Source organism: Ruditapes philippinarum, unplaced genomic scaffold, assembly GCF_026571515.1.
Source record: "Ruditapes philippinarum isolate M1 unplaced genomic scaffold, ASM2657151v2 ctg10092_1_1_1_1, whole genome shotgun sequence".
NCBI classification, from domain to species: Eukaryota; Metazoa; Mollusca; class Bivalvia; order Venerida; family Veneridae; genus Ruditapes; species Ruditapes philippinarum.
The window spans coordinates 37,501-63,830 of NW_026851521.1; the positions used below are offsets into that span (position 1 = coordinate 37,501).

Here is a 26,330-nt window from a genome sequence, read left to right on the forward strand (position 1 = left end):
AAATCGTTTTGTCTGTCAAAATAATGTAATGTTTCAATCTTTCATTTTCCGATGTAAAATCCACGAGCAAATATCCATAAGGATTCTTTCCAGCATTGGCAAAGGCTTTCTTGAACTTACCCGTGCTTGTCGGGTACATCAGTCGGGCCAATGTCATCATTATGGATTATTAAACAACACTAAATAATGACAATTCCTTCGTTGAGTCGGATTTTTGTTCACAAATAAGTTCTCCAGACATTTTAATAACACATCTAAAGACCATTTTTATCATAAGAGAAATCTTACAAAAAATCGCCTTTTAACCAAAAAGTGCAAAACCTGATGTGACTTTACGATAGGTTTTCCCCTATCTGGGTAAGTGTAAACTATTTTCTTTTAAGAGACAACTGTATCTTATATCAAAACAGAACAAAAACAAAAAATGGAAGTACAAAGAAACAAGCAAACAGTATGTTATAGACAACACAAATTAAGTTATAAGTATTTGTCAACATATATATATACAGTAAAATCAAGTAATCAAAATATACAGTAAGCTTATTACGAACTCATTGGGACATTTAAAATCTGTTCCTTATATCCGGAGTTCCTTGTAAGCATATAGCGAATTAGTTCCTTGTATCAGGAGTTTTTATAGCGAACAGATTTACATATAACGAACTGATTGTTTACCATTGTCCGCCATTTTGAAGAGCATTTGATTAAGAAATATTAGTCATATACCTCTATTTTAGACACAATACCCGAGAGCGTACTTTTTGGAATTTAAATAATTGCTATTCCAGTTTAAGATTTACTCCCTATGTCAGTTTCTCATAAAATATAATATTTTGTTTCTAAACTCTTTTCGTTTTCTTTCCATGATTGAGAATAAACAAGATTTTGAACATCTTCTATATTATAATTTAAGGGTGACTTTTACTTATGGAAGATAAAGATTTCTTTTCATTTAAATCAAGCGTACATTGCAGATTGCAAGCATGCGTGATTATGTTGAAAACCGATTATAAATTATTCTAATTATTTTAGTCGAGCATAACTATTGACGAAAAGAAATAAATAACCGTTTTATCTTGGTGAAAAGAGCTCATGCTAAAAATATCCTAAATAGAAAGCTATACAAATTCATTTTAATAGATGTATTGAAGTTCATACAACGATAAACGGTACGGTACATTCGGCCGAGTTTTAATCCATGCCAATGAAAACGAAAGTCTATTTACGGATAGCCAATATTTTGGAGTTCGTTATAAAAGTGTACTTTTAACTAGATCGAGACTAAGAAATGAGTTCCTTATAAGCGATAATTCCTTATAACCGTGTTCGCTATAACCATATTTTTTTATTAAATAAAGAAGGGGAAAATTCGGGCCAAAATAAATTGTTCCCTATAACCGGAAGTTCGCTATAACCGTGTTCGCTATAAGTGAAGTTAACTGTAATAACTTTATGACGTCATGGTGGAGGGCGTTATAAATGGTTTATATGTGAACTCTATTTCTAGAAGACTAGATTTTTGTACCATTTCTTTGGTTCGATTCACTGCTAGAATGTACTATTGGCACCTTTTCATTTATTAATACCTGAGTAGTAGCGTAGGAGACTTTGTTACTGAATTACTTACACGAATGCGTCTAATAATTTTCAATCAATATATCAATATAAAAAATATAACAGTTAGAATATTTTACTATTTTAAATTGAGTTCCATACATAATTAAGATCTTCATTACTTGATTTTATAACTGGAAACAAATATTTAGCATGTGCATCAATACATCAAATGCGCGTTGCTAGGGGTGCTCTTATCGTAAGATTTATTGTCAGTGAATTTTTTATCTTATGATTTAATTTTTACTTCTTTCGTGGCTTTTTGAAAATGACTTAATATTTGACGTACGATCATCGTAAGTCTTAAACTTAAGATAAATCGTAAGATATTTTGTGAAAATGTCTGCAGGTTGGTAGAAATTACAGAAGGTGATATGTGATAACTCAGTAAACAATTCAGTGATCCGTTTATCCCTGCCATCCTTACAATAAATGTTATCCAGTACAATTTATTTGTTGATCCTATAATAAACGAATTCATTATCGTCTAAATATGATGGTATTACTTGAATAGACTCGACACAATGAAAACAAGCCTATAAATATCATTTTACAAAGGTTGCCACATTTTGTAAAGCCAAAACATTCTATCCAATGTAGGTATGATCCTTTTGTTTTGATGTTGCGGCAAATACAAGTACTTCAGAAATGTGGCTTAACCACAAGTGTTGGTCCAGATACCATCATGTTAAAGGGATGGTAGAAGATCATGCTTGTCTGCGGCGGCGGCGAAAGTGTAGTATTCTGCGGTGGTGTTGGTTCTTAGTATATACTACTCTGCAGTGGCGGTGCATGTGGTGTATTCTGCGGCGGTAATAGTGCTACATTTATACTAATTTGCGGCAATGGTGGAGGCAGTGGCGCTGTATACGCTTGACTTCCCTGCGGTTACGCATGCGTGATTTTCCCCATGCTTGCGATTTCGATATTTAAACATGATTTTCACCGCGAAAAGTCTTGATTGCACTCTGGGCATGCATTCATGTTGCTCCTTTAATAGCCTTATACAACATGACAAGTATAAACATAACACAAGGTTAATATAATCCATATGTCGTTTTCTTATAGATTCTATATATAATATATACACAACTTATTTTAAATTGTGGTCCATATTGTTCGCAGTTAACATTATTTAACTTAAATTCATTTGTTTACGTTATTTATTTTAACTTACACTCAATATCTCAAACTACTACGAGGTTTAATTTTAATTTAACAATCTGACTAATACCATCTGACCGTAAAATGAGCACATGACACTTTAATTTATGCAAACATTCGCGTTTAAACAAGGGCATGTAAAGCCGAACGGATTAATATTTATATAGGACCTTCCAATTAAAAAAGGCTAAAATTGTATGTATGTAAATTATGCTGCTACCACTTTTGTTAACCACTCGAGTTTTTTGTTATAGAGACATAAATTCTTTCCGCTACTTTACTAAATTGTAGTTGTTTTTATCATTGTTCATATGGTATTATAATTATAGTATTATTAACTTTGAGTTTTCTTAAGGGATTCTTATTTTCTCTATTTTATCGCCACATCAGGGTTTTTTTTTGTGCCGCGTTGAGGCTGTAAAATGTCTCCCCGTATATTCAATCAGAGATGTTATATTTCCGATCCTTAAAGATCATTCAGCACGACATTATTGTCAGCTTGTGGTAATTAAGTTCTTTCTATTCAGCTATTTCTTGTTGGGTGGTTCCAGTTTTCCTCACTTGAATACTGTTGAATCATCCTTAGGATATGTGGCCTGATTTTTAAATTTGTCTTTTCGTCTTATCTGTGAAATACAGGCTTCATAACCTCTGATCCTCTTTCAAAATTCCATTTTGTTTAGTTCCGCTCATTGTTTTCTCGTTTAGGACACAAGCATTTTTTTTTACTATGGGACCATATGCCGCTTTTCATTGAACGGCATTTACGTGTCACATTTAAGGTGTCATGATAACCGCCATATGAACACATCTACGTATGTTTCCAAATTGTACCAGTTCATGTTAAATGTTGAATTCTGCTTAAGCCGGAGCTAGGGGGCGTGGGCTATAGTTTGCATTTGACAGCACTGTCCATGGACAGGCTCAAACAAACCGACCCTGCAACATTTTCAATTTTGCCGTGTTAAGTTTTCTTTAGGGATTCTTATTTTCTCTATTTTATTAATTATTATAGTATAGATGGATTATAAAAAAATTGTAGACTTCATTATATATATATATCATTTACTCTTTTAAATGAGTTTTATGATTTATCAGTGTGAACAATGCGGGGCACGTTCCACTAAACTGAGCAAACTACTGCAAACCAAGATGAAATAAAATCACTGGCAAAAATTTATGTGTGCCGGCTGCAAGAAGGTTTTTACTCGCTAGAAGAATAGCAATGAAAATTCACATCATTGACCCGAATGCTTACGAGTGTTTACAAGAAGACAATCACTTCGAACAACATCATGGACAGGCAGGTGGAGCCAGAAAAAAGGTCTTTTTATGTTGGTGAAGAAGCCACGCCAAACAATTGGCTGAAAAGGATGATAAACCTCGACAATTTTACACATTTACAGAAAATGAAAAGTCATCAATCTAGAATTCAGAACGACTTCTTTTACTTACAATGTCTTGTGTAAATACATCGCGGTGGCTGATGACGAATTAATATCTTTAAAAAATGTTCACGGCCTTATTTAAGGATATTATCAAGGCAGCGAAATCAAACGATTTAGTAAGGCTGGTTTAAAGTTTTATTTTCTTTGACTATCCTATTTTTATTCCATTTGACAAACATCCAGCACTTACCCTGAACGATTAATGGCGGAAATTTATAGAGGCTATTCGTTGCCAAAAATCCAGCCTTTGAAACTTGACAAGGCATACTTCGGTTCTACTAAACAGATTAGTAAACATCTAATTGTGGATCTTAGAGTTACATACTGCACTGGTATAAAGCATTTTGATTATCTCGTTTTGATAAAATGAAAGCTGTTAACATGCAACTAAGTTAAATTGCAAATTGTATTTATAAATGTATAACTTCAAATTTGCGACATGTAGAAATGTAAACGATAGAACGTACACAAAACGTTAAAAATGCTGTGCATCATGACGTTGAGAATGTAACTGCATCAACTTGACACATTCAGGTTTACAACACCACACTTTCCTTTAACATTCTAACGCGATTAACATTTGTAAACTATTTTGCAACTTCCATATATGGAATTATCACGGAAATAGACGAAAATTAATAGGCGGAGACAATTTTCACGAAAGCAGAATACAAAGAGAGGTAACTCTTGCTGGTACAAAAATAATTCAAATTATATACATGTAGAAACTGTTATAAATTTCACATACACCAACTGCATTACAGTTGACTTTGAATATCCTCTGATTTTGTTGAAACGTATTCTAGTACAGGATATTAAAGTAATGCAAAATTGGTTAAGATATAATGTAAAAATTTAACAATATATATACTGATAATGAGCATAATAATATGCAAAAACTAAAGTTAGTGAAATAACATAAGGGAATGTTTCCCATATATAATGACACACACTACAATTCGTTGATATGAATAATATGGTTTTGTGTGCCACGGCAATACTCGTAAGCATATCTTTTTTTTACATTCAGCAAATAGTACTAGAATGCGATACATGGAAGGCACTTTTGGCAAAACGAATAAAGAGAACTGAACAGTAAGCCTATGCCTTCTTTCTTTAAAAGACTATGTTGGGTTGTAGAAAAACCCATATCTTTGACCAAGTGTATAACCACGAAATAATTCAAAGTTTACTATCGATAATTCCGTTGTATAACAAAAAACTTGTGAGTTTTTCCCATTTTAATGTTGAAATAAATTTTCAGTGTATCCTAGCAACTCTTTTTGCCTCCATTGGGAGGTATTTTGAGTCATAGGATGTGATTAAGCCTTTTATTGTTAAAAATATGTAAGCTGGCGTAGGTTAAGGTCTTTTTATGCATTGTACTGAATCAATAGAACCTCTAAAATCTGTGTAAACATGCTGTCATTAGCTTTTACCTAGATTTGCTGTCTATATGATCAAAAGCAGAAAAATGTTTGTATGTACATGAAATACCTCACAGAATACTTATTAAGTTTTGTAAGTGATGACTTTCTAAGAGATAAAATAAACAAGAAATACATATATTTATAATCAACATACATACATTTGGACTTATAATTTTACTTATTGAAAAACGAAATGGGAAAAATGGGAAAATATATGGTAAAAAAAAAGTTATGTACGAAAGGGTACATACAACTTTGGTTATAATTTTACTATTGTTAAAAGTTTTTTTCTTGTCAAGTCATACGCTAGAATTAAGGTTACTAATATAAAAGTAAATGCTACTATAAGGAAAGACAACAGCCCGAATTTGGTCTGTATTAGTAATTAGTCGTATCAAAATCTCTATCAGATGTTGACTTGAAAATTTGAAAGTTGCAAGGTAGCAGCTTAACTGTAAATGTTACTCATTCCTATGCAAATTTGAATACCATCAGTAAAATTTATTTGTCGTTGAATATAGTCTTATCAATAGTTTTCACTTCCTTGAGAGTAACCTCAGACAGTAACCTGGTGTTTTTTGTTTTTTGTTCTTTTTTTTTTGTTTTTTTTTGTTTTTGTTTTGCTCTAGGAAATGTGGTGTCTGCAACGTTTTAAAACTTACATGCCTATAATCCTTTAAAGTCCGCTGATGTTGATTGTATAAAGGCATAGAATGGCAATCATGCAAGTGAATTATGTTTGGTGAATAAGTTAACACCTAAAAAGTATGGTAAACGTAAACTACGCCGCTTCTTGTCGCCGACCGTAAATACCGAAAATGAGCGGATAAATACGTTTATTTACGATGATGTAGTGGGCGGGAAAATGGGCGGAGCTTATTTTATCTCCTATTGAAAAACGTGTAAAGCTGAGTTGTGCTGATCCGAATCATGATGGTTCGACAATGTAAAGCTAAGAATGTAACTTCTGTCTTGTCGGCGTATACACGAACAATGAGTATTCGAACACTTGGTATTGCTACTATCAGTTAATATTTTGTCGTTTAACAAAATGTATTTTGTTGAAATGCATATTTACAATCTTACATCGGCAAACTCAATCCAATAATGCAACATTGGAGATTACATACAAAGAAATACAATTGTATTTTTTCCATTAACAAACTGTTCAACTCAGATCAACAAGGCTGGATTTTTGGCAACGAATAGCCTCCATAGAAATTTAGGGGGTACTGTAGTCAAACGAAGTCTTTTGCATCGATATGTCCTTGATACATATGAAATAACCGTCGCTGATATGCCAAATGGAGGGAATTTGTTTGAAAAAACAATGCATTATTGAAATAGAAAACACGGACGACTTGTATAGCCAAAGCGAGGATATACAAACATCAACAATGGAATAACATTCGACAAGGTCGGAATATTCAAGATATGTTAGCTAAAGATCCTCATGAAATGGCAGGAGTTACTCTAAAACGCAGCGGAATAGCAGAAATTCAAAAATATTCAACATGTGTTACCCGATTACCAAGTTTATGTAGCGTCCAAACAACATTTCATTGTTATCATCTACAGTTGCCTTAATGCAGAAAAGAAGACATATATGTACCTCAATGACAAACAAAATGATTTCATCACAAGTATACCAGGTTTCCTGTGTAAGAACTACTGCTGCACACAATGTTACAATGACTTTTATGAGAAAAGAAAAACAAAGATGCAGCAACGTTTGCAATGCTTGCAGTTAAACACACGATACCTGTGAGGTTGTATGGATACCTTGCACTGACTGCAACTGTTTTTCCAAGGCGATAGATTGTCATTTGTTACATAAAAGCTTTCTACATCCGTAAACTCGACATGTGTATCTATTGTCCGCTGTAAAGACTGTGGCAAAAGAATCAACAAGATAATCACTAAAACATACAGCGATGCGGAGACGTGTACTGCAATGTATGCAAGACTTCTTTGGAGAACACCATCGATGACTCATGATGCCAGAAGAAAACAACAGCTTTGAAATGTCAAGAGAGGATGAAATTATTGGTGAAATTGAAAAAAAAGAAACGTTCATATTCTTTGACTTTGAATGCAAATAATATGTCATGATGGAATGTATGGATGGTTAAAGACTTGTTCAGAACATGTGAATATTGTCTTAAATCTAGTTGTGATGTGTATGAACATAAACAGAACTTATGTGTGACTCATAATGTTTATACGGTTTGTCGGAACGAAGACACTGAGTTGGAGGACTTTAGACGACGGAAACACATTGACCGAATTCTGTCTTCGGCAGTGTAAATAGGATATTTATAACTGCACTATATCGTGCCCAATTTCTAAGGATATGATTCATGTCCAATACTCCAGTACCTAAAAATGTTGTTCTTGTACAGGTACTGGAGTATTTGATATTAATCATATCCTGGCAACATGAGACCATCGGACGAATTACAATCCAGAGTGATATTCCACTTATGTTGTGTTACTGTGTTTTTCTGTTTGACTTATTAAACTAAGGTTTATTATTTGTTCACATGTGTACATAATAATGCATAAAACAAACAAGAGTAATACTTACAACTGTCTTGCTTGTTCTTATTACTTTTTAACCATCTGTCATTTAATATTTGTCATCTCAGTAGAGAATAGATAACAGTCTCTATTTATTAAGCTGCAAGTGAGGGTGACGTTCGGCATCTAGTGTAAATCAGGAAAGATTTTTATGAAGATTAAAAATATGATACCAATAGATGGCGTCTGCTACAGCAAGTCGTTTATTTACATCGCTATTGTTCCGCACTAGTGAGCACGAATATTCACTCCCAATCCAAAATGGCGGATTTATATAGATAATTAGGGGTTATCGAGTGCGTTTGAAAGATGTTTCTCACTTTTTTATTTTTTTGGCCCATCTTTTGATTTTTGTAAAGAAGTCAGTTTAATATGGCGGCGTGCTTCTAAGTTAATATTATCGGGCTGATAAATACGTCTCAAAAATACATTTTGGGAAAAACAAACATTAACATAAAGATTTGGTTTATTGGTCTCACTTGCCATTTTATTATAATTGCCACCAATTTTATCGTATTTGCAAATACATGTAAAACATGTATATAACCATACTTATTTTTAGTTTTTCTTTGCAAAAAAGATGGCACAAAAAATATAAATCGGAAAATGTTATACCTTATACAGATGTTAAGTGTATGACATCATATTTTCCTCTCAATGTAATATAAAGCTCTATGTTTTAATGAATAACAAAAGAACTCATTATTTTTAATTGAAAAATTAATTCATGTGCATTTATTTTACCATCTGGAGGCCATTGACTTTAAGTTAAAAGTTTATATATCATGATATATCAATATTATTTAGCTTTCTTTTTGCGTAAATGACTTTAATACATTATACAATGAATAAGAACATCAAATATCAAATAAATCTTTTAATTTAAATACGTTGTCTTTATATAATATCATGTGAAATAAATGAAAAATTATATTGAGAAACTTATATCCTCTCCCTGGAGCCCAAACCCTAAAACAAAGGGGTGATGCTTTCCTCGGTAAAGGTCTGCCTACTTGTTATAAGCTTGCTCAATACAAAGTATGATTGCAATATCTCATGCCTATCTCTAGGTATTATCCTGAATACATTTTTCAATTTCTTGTGACACAAGGGTCCAAATGAAATACCATCCAAGGTAATCATATTAGCTTGCTAGATACCGAGTTTGATTACATGAACACATTCCTTACTATAGTTATTTTCTGGAAACCTTTTTTTTCAATTTTTAGTAACGGTGACCTTGACCTGGATCCCGTGGGTTCAAATGCTATACGAACCCAGGTCTACATATAAGCTTGCTAAATATCAAGTTTGATTACAATATTTTATTCCTAACTCTTATTTTCTGGAAAACATTTTTCTATTTTTAGTAACGGAGACTTTGACCTTGAGTTAACTCCTATATACCCCAAAACTTCGTTTGTGGAGGTATTATTATGCAAACCGCTGAACTGCCTCATCGCAATGTCGTGTAAAATGAATACATTTTCTTAAAATAAATAATATACACCAAGTTAGCCCCACCCTGGGACCTGAACCTAGACCCCTGTTTCCATATAAATCACAAACTTGAAACAGGAATTATTCCTCGTCATAACTATGTAATTCATCAGCTTTATACACAGGAGTAGAAAAGAATTAATGATTTTTACTACATATTCATAAGAGCCCCAACCCTCCCTCAACGAAAAGAAAACCTGTACCCCTGACCCAAAGGCTATGAAAATCACATACTTTTGAAAAGATATCCTCTCATCATAACTATAAATTTACAGACTGGTTAAGGAAGAGCTCTTTTTTGTTAGATATAAACATCAAAACCTAATTACATTTTTCTGTCCGACAGGTATATCCACTTCCTTTCTCACACAGAACAATGCTGCAAATGATCACTGGTTACAGTTACTGTAACAAACAACATAAACATAGTTCAGACGCAGAGGCGGAACAATGTAATAAGGTGGAAATTGAAAAGTAAGCATAAGTTTAATTGTTTTATTGTTTTTTAAAGAAAATATTCTTTTAAATATTCTGCGTTTAAACGATAGTATAAGATGATTATTTTTTTATCTTTTTTATTCACTTTACTCAACATTTTTATAATCGCTGATAATTGAATCACCGTGTACATGTATATACCATGACGCAGGAATGTGAAAATAAAGAATTATTGAATAATTATAACAAAGAATTATGCAAGTCTGTGGACAACACTAGCACATCTGTAAGTAAAAAAAAATACTGTTTATTGCAAACAAAAATCGCATTCATCTCCTTAAAAGACATTACATATATATAACCTCATTAAACTATTAGAAAAGTGTTTGCTTTTCAAGATTAGTCATATTGAAGGTGAATTTCGTCTTTCGTTGGCATTTTTTTGAAATCTGAACGGTGTATATTGGCTATTTAATAAACATATAAAAGCGTTCACCCTTGTTCTAAATAAACAACACCCTCACAAGTTATTAAAGATTGAATTATAACTGTAAATCCTTGAGTTAATATCAATTCTTACTGGGGCAGATGGTTTTTAACTAGTGTGATACCTTAATGAAAGAGGGAATGAACGAAGGGAAGATTGAGACGTTATTACGTTACATGCGTAGAAGGAACCCACACATTTAATGAAAAATTCTTTATTCGTCCATTTTACGTACAAGAGTTGTTCTTTGTTTTGTTATCAAATCTCAAAGAAGTTAATTCGCTGGTTGACTAGACTCTGTGGTAATCATGTTGTGTTGAAGTCTAAGTTTCTTTACCGACTGGTGGATTTGTTGCTGAATAGGGTCCTCCTACAATACGTACCAGTCAATTACAAACTCGGCATAATTCGTTCTTTTCTTTCTCAAATATGGCAACTCGTCATTACCAACGCAAACATAAGCTTCGCAAAAATATTTGTCTTGATCTGTGTAATTGTTAGGTTTTCTTTAAATTGCTCTATACGAGACTGCCTTAAAGGCTTCCTAAATTATCTATCCCATATACAAAGGCATGTGTGCTTTTCCTTGAGTTAATCTTTACCAGGAGGCGTTAACCAGGAGGCTGCATAAAAAGATTTTCTCGACACGCTCTTATCATGACTCTCTAAGTCCTGTTCATCATTATCATGATGTTCATCATCATCATCATCAGAATAAGGCTAATCATCACCAGTATCGGACGAGGAGCCTTTACTATGTGTTTCACTGGAATTTCATCTATATTTATTTTATTAACATAACTTCTTGTCTGTTATCCTTAAAATAATGTCCAAAGTGCTGAATTGAAGATTTTTCACTAAATAACATTATAGATTACAAGTCCCTTATTCAAATGGTTTCATGAAAATGGCTCTGAATTCGAGATAAATTCTTTGGGCCAATGTTGTCAATTATAATCCAAAATGACCACAGCCGAAGAACAGTACGTGATATTTCCTTCTTTATGTAAACTGTTCAGAAGAGACAAAATCACAAATCATGTTAGAATAATATGATAAGGCATAAGTTAAGAATTATTTTTTGATACTGCTTATATTGAGACACTTGCTTGTCACCGCTGTAGGTTCGAAAAATAGATAAATACAGAATCCCTAAAGCGAACCCGAAGGCGCACTAGCATTCTTCATGTGAAAAAGCTATCCTGCTATATTACGGAACGTTGGAGTTTTCTCTGTTGCCTCTTGTGCCTGAAATAATTTACAGAGGGCACCTCACGCCATCTTCCAACAGTAAAGCTGGAAACTCGCCATATACTGTGTTGTTGCGACGTTAACGCCCAAAACGTTTCGCCTTAAGTTAGTGCGCTGTTTTAAAATTGTGTAAGATTATTCTACTATATTAAATAAGTTGAATAAGGTTAAGATGGCATCAAAAGTTGGTGTCTAAAATCGTTAGAAAGTAATGCTAAACATCAAGATTTAGTTCAAATGCATGTGTGAAATAAAGCTATTTAATTACTTCATATTCTATATGTGCAGCTTCAATACTAAAATATTGAACGAATTGGATAAGATTATAATTATTAAGTGAGCCCTCTTATGAGTATAATATCATTTCAACTGGTCCAATATATCATTAATAAAGCTGCACGTATTAAAATATCAGAACTTTAAAATCTAAGAAACATAATTAGAAAGAACTCCTTTAGATTGATTGAAAATAAGATGCGTAAAGGCGCTAAATGTTAGCATAACACTATAAGCGTGTTATTCTCGTGTACGTGTTATTCTCGTGTAAATTCATTATAAAATTGTTTAACCCGTTAAATAGATAATATTACGATCGCCAGAGGCTCGCAGAAAATATTTCAATAAATTAAGTATTGTATTATGAACACATTTCTGTTAATATATTAAAGAAAAATTGTACAGATCCACCACAGGATTTCATGCAGCTTTGTGCAACACTCACATTAGGTATATAGGGGCGTTCGTGGCCGAGCGGTTAAGGTCGTTGACTTCAAACTACTTCCCTCACCGCTGTGGGCTCGAATCCTGACAAGCACTTTGTATGCTTTTATGAAAGGAAGCTATCCAGGTAGCTTATGGACGTCGGTGGCTCTACTCAGGTGCCCGTTCGTGCCTGTTATAATGCACGGAAGGGCATCTGAGGAATTCCTCTACCAGTAAAGCTTGAACGTCATCATATGACCTATACTGTGTCGTTGTGACGTAAACCCCAATTAAAACAACAATAAACTAGGAGGAATAAACAAGTTTGAATCGTACTGAACATTATTTATTTACATAGATCTATACATAGACACAGTTTCGAGCCGATATACAAATACTAGTATATGTTTCCATTTATTTTAAGAATAAGGAACCAACATAAACTGGATGAGGCGAGCTTGGATATTAAGAAACAAAATGACCGTAATGAAGCAAAGGTTAGAGAGTTGGAGAAAGAGCAGAAAGATAGAGAAATGCAATTGGAAAGGTTAAGACTTGAGCTGAAGCAAACTGAGGAAAATCGAAGGCGTGAAAAGGACGAGTAAGTGTTGAAAATGAAGGGGGCTGCTGGCAGATATTATACTGTTGAATAGGGAAAATGGCTAGGTTAGAAATATCAATAACAAATTTAAAATTGAGGAAAACTACATTTCAGATAAACAATTGATATAAAACAGTAAATGCCTTTGTTTTCGTTATACTAAACTTGTAAGTTTCTGATGTTAAGCTTAAGAACTGGACGTTATCTAAATAATTTGATTCATTAGCAACTACCATTAAAACATTCTATACATTCAAGGCTCGTTCCCGATGGAACCGATCACCCTCGGGTTGGGATTTCCCTATCCTCTATCTAACCCAATGGTTGATTATTTTTCTCACTCACCTGGACACACAAATATCAGTGAATCTATACTTGCTACGCACATTACAATGTACCTGGTTTTGAAAAGGGGCGGGGCTTAGGATTAAAAAGCATTATGTACGTTAAATTCTTCTGACCAAGTTTATGTGTGAAAAATTTATGAAAATAAATTCATATAAGATCCCTCATCAAAAAACAAGGTTATCATGATAAAACACATCGATATTAAAAACGGATAGTGCCATAATATAAGTGTTTATAAGGAATTCAGTCCATACTTCAATGGCTGACAAAAAAGCGTATACCGTTTGCAAAGATTTTTCTACTTTTTCGGTTATTTTGGTCGAATATTCAATTAAAATATATCAAAATGAGATTCGTCATCAAGAAGCATCGTTATCATAACAAAAAACATGAATGTTTTTCAGGCAAAGCGTCATAATATCCGATTTTACGAAGAATGTTTCGACATTTTAAAGTGTGCTATTTTTAGTAACAGATCGTTATTGAAAAGGGCGGATCTAGGTAGGGTAGGACTCATTGCAGTGTGAAAGTTTATTATATCAATCTATTTTGATTCCGTAGACAATTTAATAGATTAGCTCACAAATATTTAATACATTTTGACCTTTTGACAATTCATTTTTATTAAAATAGGAGTGAATCGCGTATTATTTAGAAGTGCTGCACGTTGAGTGTGAGATAAGCCCATGTGAGATAAAATTTTCCAACACCGCTATTTTAAGTAAAAATTCAAGGATTTTTCTATCTGGTTAGTGAGAAAAAGATTTTCCATATCCAAATGTAGTACATACTTTAAAAAAACTTCTTCTCTAAAATGTCAAATACTAGAACTAAGATGTTTGACATGAAGCAATGTCTTGTAACTTTTATCCAACTGTTTTATAAAAATGTCTTTTATCAAATAAATAACTCAAATTATCAAAATAGCCATAGATAAAATGTTTGCATTTTCCAGTTACTACATTTGACTTATATGAAAAATAACAATGTTTTGCATGTACAACACACCATGACACAAACTGCAAGAAGAGGGGAAACAAACGAAGGATTTTATTTTACTTGATTGACTCGTATATATTTCTAGAAAGAAATTTTTGATCACATGTGTAAAGGTGAAAACATAATATAATAGTTGATTTTTATTATACAACTGTCCGATGTTTAGTCTGTGTGTTATTTAACAAAGGCAGATCTATTTCAATGTTAATAAAAGGCTATGTACGAGGGTTGTTCGGGAAGTTCTGGGAATTTTGTCATATCTCCTATATTTTTTGTTTCTAAGACGTAATATTTTGCACATACTAAGATTAGCATATCACGGAAGTAATCCTAAAAATTGAATAGAATCAGACAATTATAGCCGGAAATAGCAGTAACCATAGCAACACTATAACGCCGCACCGGAGCAGTCCGACTCTAAAGAAAGGTATAACGCGCTACACTAATAATATTTCGTAATTTTGATAACGTAAAAAATGCGCGAAAACGCTGGTCAGCAGCGGAACGTCATGACGTCATTTCCTGAAAATATCATAACGTTATTTAAATTCTCAACGAATCAACATTGTTTTAACGTTGTTGCCCAGAGCCACTGAGTAAACAACATGACGTCGATAGGTGACGTTGAATTGCGAAGCATCGTGAAATATTGTGTTGCGCTGGGAAAGCCTTCCACAGAAACAATGAAAATGATCAATTCTACAAGAAAATACCAGAAATGCAGTCCGGCTACAGTGTATAGATGGCATGCTCGTTTTAAAGAAGGAAGAAACCCGATCGAAGACGATCCTAGATGCGGTCGGCTGTCTGTTGTTGCATGTTCAATTAAGGACTCGGTAAAAGATATGATAAATTGCGACAGAAGAACGACAATTAGAGCTATTGCAGATAAACTTTGCGTATCAGTTTCTACTGTACACAGAATACTTACAAAAGATAACGGTATGTCTAAAGTAAGTGCACGTTGGGTACCACGGTTGCTAAAGGGCAATGAAAAGGATTGTCGGGTGCGATGCTCTCAGGCATTTCTATCACGCTATGACGCTGAAGGTGATGAGTTCTTAGACAGAATAATAACAACTGACGAAACTTGGCTCCACCACTTTGATCAAGAGACTAAGGCTATGTCATCGGTATGGAAAACCCCGCGTACACCTCCCCCAAAGAAAGCCCAGGTGCAGAAAAGTGCGGGAAAACACATGTTTATTTTCTTCATGGACCGGCACGGGATGATTCTGCAACACAGAGTTCCGGATGGTCAAACTGTCACGGCGGCTTACTATTCAAAGGTAACTAAAAGTATACATTTCTAATTATAATAAATTTTAAAACATATTTATTGATAAACATATAATATTATAAACATAATATTTATAAAAATTAAACATTTAAAATATAAAAGTTTTGGGTAAGATAAGTGCAAATCAAATTTTTAACCGCATGCGTTCTTTACAGGTTCTTAGGCGGGATTTCGTTAACGCGATACGGAAGAAGCGCCCCCACATGGACCATGACCGCATCATACTTCATCAAGACAATGCGCCGGCCAACAGAGCGGAATCTACCCAGTTAGAGATCAGCCTCTTGGGGTTTGAGATCTTAGAGCACCCTCCATATAGCCCGGACCTCGCTCCGATGGACTTCCGTGTGTTCCCGGAGCTCAAATCACAGCTGCGTGGAAAACGCTTTGACTCAGCTGACGATCTTGTTAAGCATACGCAAGCTATAGTCTCGTCCTTTACCGATAGCTGGTACGTGGAAACATACAATAAGTGGATCAGCCGACACAGGAAATGCATCGAAATTGCAGGTGACTACGTTGAAAAGGTGCGACGATCGATGGACTTTAACGTCGCATAACGTTGCAAATGACGTCGGCGTGCTCCGGGTGTTTGTAATATGGTTATTTACTATTTTTATTATGTTTTAGTGTCTGTGTGTATGATGATGATATTTTCAGATACTGTACAGTATATATTGAAATAAATGCGTATATATTTATATTTACGCTAACCCGACTACAACGTGTGCTATAAAACAATTCTCAGAACTTCCCGAACAACCCTCGTATGCATAAATTTTCATAATTTATGATTTCGTGCATATTAATTGTGACAAATTTCAAATGCAAATCAAAATGTTCTTTCTAAACATTTGCCTAACCGACCACACAAAATGTATTTGTCTTTTCCCATGTTTAAATGTTATTTTCATCGTTGTTTAAGATATTTTTAAAATTATGAATTGTTTTTTCAATTTACTGTATTGACAGTATTAGTGAATTCATAATAGTATACTTTTTAGCATGTGTATAATAAATGTAAGAAAATTTAGCAATTCAAAAGCATACCAGCAGGAATGTGCCACTTTAAGAATTTACGAAACTTTGATGATCTATTGGAACAATCTAATAATTCATCATGTTAAACTTATAACTTAGTTTCATAAAGCAAATTTAGATTGCCAAACAAAAACGTTGGATAATTTACATTTATGTTTATAAGGTTAATATTTTTTTAATAATTCAGCCATGATTCCACCAAATGAACTGAAAAACAACGTTATTGTAGATAAATCTGATTAAAACGCAAACATGTTGAAAAATGGATCTTAAAAGAGGTTAAATGCTTGTTGTTACAGAGTGTAATTCAGTCGGTTCCAATTTTGAGTTTATCGCCTTAAATATATTACTGAGGGCATCTTGATAGGTGAAAAAGTTCAGAAATGGTTTTAAGATAGAAAAACAAAAACGGAGTTTGTAACGAAGGCCAAAAACAGCAACATGACAATTGTTCAGACTTGTTTTTATTGGGCCTGTTAACCACGAGCGGTGCAATTTTTATAGAACTTTGACCAAACTCAGAAATAATTCTAAGGTTTAAGATATTTACATAAAGTTAACAAAGATCATAATATAGGTTTTCGTTTGATGACAACAATGTGTACCCTTGGTGAATTTGTCCTTAAGACAATAAACAGTAAAGTGTGGTGTTTTCACATGCCATATTGGACAAGGAGTTTAAATATGTTATAGCCCATTTCTCATGGCTTAACATTCTTGTTTCCCGACAGTTTCGTGAAGCATTAAAGCTAACAAATATAACTTGCATGTGTCATGTATAAGGTACTTTGTTGAAATTTCAAATCGCGCCGTCTTTGTTGCATTAACTCAATATATAAAGTGTCACATTTTCAAGGCGTTTTCTTCAAATGTCAAATGCTAAGTTACTTCTATATTCATGTTACTTCAAGTTATAGTGTTGTACTTTGTCTCATATTTATTCAACTTTTAATTTATTTTTTTCCATTTTTTCTAGCGCAAGGGCTTTGCAATGTGTCAAAATGTGCTGTCCGGTTATCCTTAATTTGCGCCATAAATGAAACTTTATGTGACTGATTAAAATTACGCAACCGATTTTGATTCTCGGTAATGACGTCTCGGTTTCTTTAAACTAAGCATGTTGTTAGAACATGATAATTGAAACATTTTAAGCAAAAAAGGATTTGAGGTCTCCGTTCTCGTTCTTTGGTTATCTGCTCCTCAATTGGACTTTGTTGCTTAAATTAAGGGCAGATAATTATGAAGATAAATAGTACGTAATATTTTGCTTATTTTATATAGTTAACTTCTGATTGAGTCAATCTGTTTATTCAATAAAGAGTAAAGAGAGTATTTGTTTTCCCCTTCCTTTCTTAGCTTGTTTCTTTTCTTAAACTAGAAATGTGTCCTTAGGACACGATGCCCCCATACTCCACTGTATTGTCAATCTAATGATTCTATGTAAATTTTTGGAGGCTATATGTTACACAAGTTGAAAACTGAAAATCCTTTACTAAGACAATGACAAAAACTCTACAAATATTGCATAAATCCACAAGCAAACCCTCAGGTGCACAACTACACAGGTTCTGATCAACATTTCTGTATACTTTTAGGACTACAGGTGAATCACCTTTTAAGCTATGCATGAACAAGTCTATAATTTATACTTAATCAATGGCAATAACTCTAAAAAACTGAAACGTTTCATATCTCTAGATCAAATACTTTAATTTTTGAGCGACGCACAATACAAAATGAAAAATGCAAATTTTTACTAAGTCAAGAGCCATAACTCTGACAAAAACTAAAAGATACACAAGCGAAACATCAGGTGCACAATTCAACATTCTGAGCAACATTTCTGTAAAGTTTGATGAAAAGTCAAATACTTTTTTAGCTACGTGCGACACATTTTGAAAATTGCAAATTTTTACCGAGTCGGGGGCAATATTACTACAAATACTGAATAAATCCACACGCAAACACCAGGTGCATAACTACAAATGCTGATCAAAATTCCTGTAAAGTTTCATAACTATAGGTTAAATATTTGTTTTAAGCTACGTGCGACACAAATTGAAAGTTGTAAAAATTTTACTGAGTCAATGGTCATAACTCTAACCAAACATAATAAACCCAAAAGCGATATAGTTAACCACATTCATCGTCTGCAGCATACTTATTTTAGATTATAGCTATTAAGTTTCGAGATTACTGTTCCATTTGATCGCTCCGTTTTTCCACAATAATTTTGCTAATTGTGAAAAATTACCAATGCTTTTCACTCAAATCAACAAATAAAAGCACTGGAATACTATTTTCATTTATTTCTTAATTATTATATTTCTTTATAACAATTTTTAGTGTCTTTCTGTTTTAAATGTCACAGTTGAGTTATTTGAAAAATTCAAATTTTATTATTTTTTTTTGGAGTTCATTTCACTGATTCTGAATGTCTAAATGATTGTTTTACATTTCAATTTATATATAAAATCATGCATGTTTAATTCTGTTGAATTATTTGTGTATTGCATACATAATTATTTATGCTTTTAATAAGCCACTAGGGACTTTTCAAATTATATGATGAATTAATTTTGCAATTTTAGAGCGAAGATTGAACTTGAAACATTGCAACAGAAATTGAAGCATGAAGAAAGAATGCGGAAATTAGAATTAGAAGAGAAAATAAGGTAAGGAAATCCGTACAGTATTTTTAAAAGAAACTACCTTTTATTATATTCAATTGAATATATAATAATAGAACAGAACATAATATACGTTTTATCTTAGACTTGTTCATAGTACATCGACATGCAAATAGATAAATAAAACAATTATCACGTCACGTGATCATGGTAAACAAAGTACAAAATGATACTGATCAGGTAAAAGAAAATACATTGTTTACAAAAAATATGTTAATATATATAATTAAATCATAACAGTCATAAAAATCCTACAGGATATTGTATACCATATTTACTCAGTGAGTCTAACCATCCAATTGAGAGTAAAACTAGAATAAAGGCGAAATATAGATGTTAACCAGCAGCAGAGCTGCATTACTGGTACTGGTACTGGTACTGCAGTATGTACTGCAGCGATTTTGCAAGTACTGGTACTGATACTGAGTTACTCTTACAAAATTTTGCTACTACTGGTACTGGTACTGCATTACTGTCTTAAAAAGTGGTACTGCTACTGCATTACCCAGTACTTTTGGTTTTGATAAAATCAAAAATAACATCAATTTTTATCATAAAATAAAGCTGTAAATTACATTAACTATATTTTATTTTTGTGAAAAAGTAAGTTATCAAATATAAAGATAATTTGCTGCAATATTCCTTTAAATGTTAACATAGTATTCATCATAAAAAGCACCAAAGACTTTAAGTAAAAATTAAATTAAGATAAACAGACTCAATAACTCTTTACCCTAAAATATCCTTATTAAAATCTTTTATTACTTTGTATTTACTAGTAAAAGAGCAAAATAAACACTAATTAATTTCTTCTATTCTAAAAAATCCCATTTCAAGTGAAAAAAGTGATATTGTTAGCACCATAAAAAGTTGTTATTTACTTTGGTATAAATTGAACAGAGGTGTGAAGGTGTGAAAGGCAACAAAAGACTGTTGTGTTTTAAATGAAAGATGTTTGCATTGTATTTATACAGTTGACTGGTTACTAAACAATTAGATATGACATGAATATATGTTGTAAATATTGTTTGTAAAAAGTATGTTAAAACTATAAAGTTGTAAATATGTTATGTTAACTTTAAAGCAGCACGCCTCCAGATTCATCCTTATTTTCATGAAAATTTTGAAAATGTATTTAAAGGTAAAATATTGTTAAATGAACAAAGAAAGTACTTGACACATTACAATCGGCACTTAAAATCCACGTAAATTACCAAAAAAGAGGTCAAAACATACATAAATAGCTCCAACTGCGTTAGTAACGCAGTAGAAATATAGTGATAAATACTACAAAATACAGTCATTAATTGCACATAAGATATAAATTATCACTTAAATCTTTAATTTGTTTACTTTTCTCAAAGTTTTAGTAATTTTTTTCCAAGTTTAATTTTCTTGAAATATTTTGGGTCATCTGGAGGCATGCCGCTTTAAAGTAAATTATGATTTTATTTCTTTGCTGAATAATATTTGCAATTATTTGTTTGACACTGTATTTATTCAAACTTTGATGAATATATAAAAGTAATGGTACTGATACTTAATTACTTCAGCAAAAAAAGTACTGGTACTGCAGTACCGAGCTAAAATCTAGTACTGGTACTGGTAATGGTACTGCATAATTTGCCAAGTACTGGTACTGGTACTTAAGTACTACACCCTTAGTACTGATGCAGCTCTGACCAGCAGACAAACTAAATACTTACTGAACAGTTTATTTTCTAGAAATTGTAATTCTTTAACAATATCATTAAAAGTTATACATGAATACACACAAATATCATATTATAATGAATTAAAAAATAGATGATACCTTTACCATTTATGAATAATGCATGATTACACAAACATGACGTTATGATGTATGAAAAAAAAGTGAAATGAAATTAATAATAATAGTACAAAACTCAAAATTCAAAAATATATTTAATAATAATAAGTGCAATTATAATCTATAAGGAAATGTTAACGCTATTTATTTTTAATACTGGAAGCTTGAATGAACTACGAAAAATAAAGTCATTATTCTCCTTCCTAAAAAGAACAAACAAAGATACACTGTATCTTTTAAAAACTAAAGACCCTTAAATCCTTTAGATATTACAAAATATTTGCAAATGAAATAGCAATTGGAAAGAAAATACATTTTTTATTATTTTTATTCAGTATTATTCTGTATTTATGAAAGATGGATACATCGGAGAAAATATGTTTGGACTATCTTTGATGTAAAGGAAAAAATGAAAAGAAAATTGAACAAGATGCAAATAAATTGAAAATACCTTTGTCAAAGTATTTAACAAATTTTATTAATTCGGATTGTGGAATTAATATTTTATCAATACTTAAAGATCCTGTAACACATTTTTTATTGTTTGATAACCTAAATACTATGATGCTTAAGTTACGAGTTATCAATTTTTTAAGTTCCAAAAAGTATTATTTATAAAGATATTACCGAATGTAACATTTCATGTCTGAATTCGCGCAGACTGATCAGGATACATGCTGTTCGCTTACAAACTCTTTAACATGTACAGACACTGATAGCGAACAGCATGGATCCTGATCAGACTGCGCGGATGCGCAGGCTGGTCTGGATCCATGCTGGTCGCAAAGCCATTATGTTGGTTTTGTCGTGACACGGCTCATATGTACAAATATTTGAAGTACATATTTTACATTTTCTTCTGTGTTTTAAAATTGTTTTATAAGCATAATTAAATACATATATATGTTTTCATTAAGTGTGGTATACAACCTCAATTACAACATACAGTGGAACAAATATCAAAATATCTGAAAGGTGTGTTTTCACAAAGGACACAATTCATATTTCTTTAAAATAACAAATTATATAAAATTTGATACATAGCATTGAGTTTCATTAACAAATGATGTGTGAACAACAATGTTATAAGAAAAAATACCGTCTTCTATAAGACAATTTGGTATAATATAAATATATTTGATAAAAAAAATCATTAAGTTCAAACACTTGTTCTTTATGTTAATAGTATTTAGCTAGTTTTACACGTTAGTTTATATGTATGATTTTGTTGTTAGAAGAAATTAGCCCAATTAATTACTACATAGATGGTCTATTATGAAAATATCGTTTAAAAACTTAGTTTCATACTGCAAAAATTTTCGTTTATATTGTCAAAAAATAATGTTGGATTGTTTAGATCTACATTACTTATGTATGTTTATAAGGTGAAGTTTTTTTTTAAATGTTTTTTTTGTCACATAAGTTGGCCATGATTTCACAACATGAACTGAAATACAACGTTACTGTAGAAAAATCTGAATAAAATGCATACGTGTAGAAAAAGGGAACTAAGAAGAGGTTCAGTGCTTGTTGTTACCAAATGTTTTTCAGTCCGTTCCAATTTTGAGCTTATCTCTTTAAATTCATAATTGAGGGCATGCATTTACATAGGTAAAAATTCAAACAAGTCAGAAATTATTTTGAGATAGAAGAACGAAAATGGAGTTTCTAACGAACGCCAAATACGAAAATGGTTCAGACTTGTTTCGATTGGGTCTGTAAACCACGAGTGGTGCAAGTTTTATAGTACTTTGACCAAAGTCTGAATTAATCTAAGATATCAAGTTTACAAAGATATTAATATGGTAATTGGTTTGATAATAACAATGTTTTTCCTTGGTGAATTGTGGCGGGAAAATGAAACAACATCTTATTTGTAAACCACTATGCTTATACGAGGAATTTTGGTCTTTCAATAAATAAATATGAATAAGGATATCTACAAGGTCGAGCAGAACGGAGCTTCCGATAGCATTCAGTCCAACAGATCCACTGGAAAGTTGTCCGGCAAAACAGCGAACAGAAGTCATGCTCAACCCACTTTCAGTAATATGAATTTCTGACAATAGAAAATTGAGCTTTTTCAAGTTAACAAATTAAGTCTGCAGCAAAATGCAATCTACACACAATCAGGAAGGAGATTATGATATGCTCCAGAAAATATCTAGCCATGGTTGTGATTCGAACTCGCGCTCTTCTGGGAAGTGACAACGCTATAGACCACTGAGCCAAATTATACAATAACTAACGCAGTTGTCAGAGGTTGAACTTAAAGCAATGAAAGATTATTTGTACTCAACTTTCAAACATTCTCATTTCAGAAAGCCATCATTTTCTCACCTTAGAGCGCTAAATGGTTTCCTCACATTACATATTAATGGGAGTGTCTCCCTTGTTGGTCTTGTATTCATAATTAACCTAATAACATAATAATTTAGAGGTTTTTCCTCTAGCGTATAGAATTATGCTTTCAGTGTATCCATACAAGGGACACTTGTAGCTGTCTGCATTGCAAGAAGACAATAAAATTAAAGACTCTGGGGTGTCCCACCAAGAAATGGAAGCGATAACTTTGACCTGTTTAGCATAGGGTGAATTCGTTCAAATTTCTCTTTAGACAATTGCATATTTAGTATTGTCTTAAACACAGTAGATATAGCCATACGAATAGTGGACACTGAAAGCCCAAGCCATGTATACCTGATATCACCCATCGTAGATGTAAATCCCTCGGCCTACCTGCTGGGCTATACTCAACTCTAGCTGCGCTTTCTTTAATAAAAGAGAAAAAAGCCAATCGAAACGACAGTAAAATGAACAAAACTAAAGTAAAAAAGCATGTGTTATTTCTTTAAATAAATTTAAGTTTATTGCCGACTGTTTAATGAGTTAATTAATTTGCTTGTCAACACATACCTACTTTTACGTAAATAATATTTATATTCATATTAATTTTATTATTTAATTGACATGACCTTTATATTCAATGTTATGCATGTATAGATGATAAACTATGTTTCAATCTCAAATCTAATAAACGATATGTTCTGTTCTGTTTCTTGACAGAATCCATCGGTACACTTTTAAGTAATTAAGCAATAAATCAAACAAACAAAGCCGCGAAAAGCCGTGAAAGTGAGTCGAAATCAAACAATTTTATAACTGTCACTCTTTTTCAATATATAGTCAATTGAACTTAACTTGACAATGAAAAATTATTGTAATGTCGCTTCGATGATTCGAAAATAAGGAAAATGTTGTACAAATCAATTTTAAAATCTGCCAGCTTTTAAAAAGTATAATTTCATACTGCAACAAAATTTAAAATTATGCCAAAATGTAAGAAACCCAAATAAAAAATATTTTTTAAAGAATATGAAAAAATTATCTACGATAAACATTGTTCTATAAGTTAAGGTATGAAAAGGATATTGTATGTTTGAGACATTTGTACGATTTGAGAACACAAGTTTTATGCCTTCGAAAACCTAGGTATGGTATAGGAGACAAGGACATTTCAATTTTTTCATTGCTTTAGTGAAACAAAGGCATATTCTTTTTCTTACAGTTTTTACCCCATGCCCCCTCGACGTCTTTAAGATGAGAGCTATAAACTTCTGTATATATGTTATATATGTCATACATCAAAATGTTTGCCTGACCCTATCCTTATTCGGAGAATCTAATTGATAAAATCGCGTCATATAGAAGTATCAATAGCGAAGGACGTGTTGTTGACCACAGATCGGATTTTGATTACCTGAAATAGCGGTTCTAGTTTTGGTTTAAAAGAACTGTAAAGAAAATATTACAAGCATAGAAACACTTTCTTAATCACAATATAATACTCACAAAAATATGCTAAAATCTTATTATTTTGGTTGCAAAATATATCATAGATAGTCGCAAAGGAAATTAAGGAGTTACTTCAACTCGGTGTTATTTTACTTTTCTGGTCTTAATGGATCCTTGGTTATATTTAGGATTAGATATCGCATAAGATGGTGATAGGGTCTGGAGAGATATTGCCTTTTCCAAGAAAGAACTCGATCAAACCCGTTCGCTTTTGATTTAATTATTTTCGATTCCAGATGTTTCTAGTTTTTTTATTTAGGAACTATTCCTCAATCTGCAAAAGTTCCTTTATTAAATCATACATTGAACAATAAGTGCAACATTGAAACGGAACTTTCATTTTTTAAAGGTTTTCATAGAAATTTTTAAGCTGTATTTAACTTTGTTTTACTGACAGCTTTTCAAATAAAAATCATGTTAATACTTTTTTTTGAGAACGGCACTTTCCTCTTTGTCTTGGAGAGTTACAGCTTTTCAAAATTCTTCAAGATAATTAATATAGTCAGTACGTTATCTTACTAAATGTGAACGTATGTACGTTGCATTTCTTCATCAAATATTTTTTCTTGTTGCAATCAAGTTGGACTCATTTTCGTTCGTTTATCAATCAAAACAGTAAATTTTTGCCATTTTCCCAGCTTCACAATACTTATTGGAAAGTTATGTATTCATACAACTAAGGGTTATCCGTCCTCTTTTTATTGTTATTTCGTACTTTATATGAGTCAGCAATACAGTTTGACATAAGATTTTGATTTTAAAATATTTCTTATTACAGTGCAGAGTTAGCACTCGAAAAACTTCGAGAGAAAACGGAGCACGAAGAGAAAATGCGGAGGATGGATTTAGAAGAGAAGAAAATGTAAGAAATTCCTTTTATTTTTATATCTCAAAAGAAAAATAGAATTTGTCCTACAACAATGTTAAATTCAGAGCACCTTTTAATATTCAATGGTTAACGTAAGAAATGTTTCACATAATTTTAACCCCCATGTACAGACTCAAACCGAATTTGCAATTTTCATGTCATTTTGTTGTGATTAATGCCTCC

The 26,330-nt window shown here is 32.3% G+C and overlaps 1 protein-coding gene across 1 annotated transcript in view; it reads left to right on the forward strand.

The window, feature by feature from the left end:
* The window catches only part of LOC132736000 (capping protein inhibiting regulator of actin dynamics-like), a 29,589-nt gene that overhangs the window by 1,688 nt on the left and 1,571 nt on the right, over positions 1-26,330 (forward strand). Inside the window, exons 2-5 of the mRNA XM_060723078.1 lie at positions 10,083-10,210; positions 13,039-13,215; positions 19,495-19,578; positions 26,058-26,141. Coding sequence (XP_060579061.1) covers positions 10,113-10,210; positions 13,039-13,215; positions 19,495-19,578; positions 26,058-26,141 — 443 coding nt within the window. The 5' untranslated portion in view covers positions 10,083-10,112. The remainder of the gene's footprint in view (positions 1-10,082; positions 10,211-13,038; positions 13,216-19,494; positions 19,579-26,057; positions 26,142-26,330) is intronic.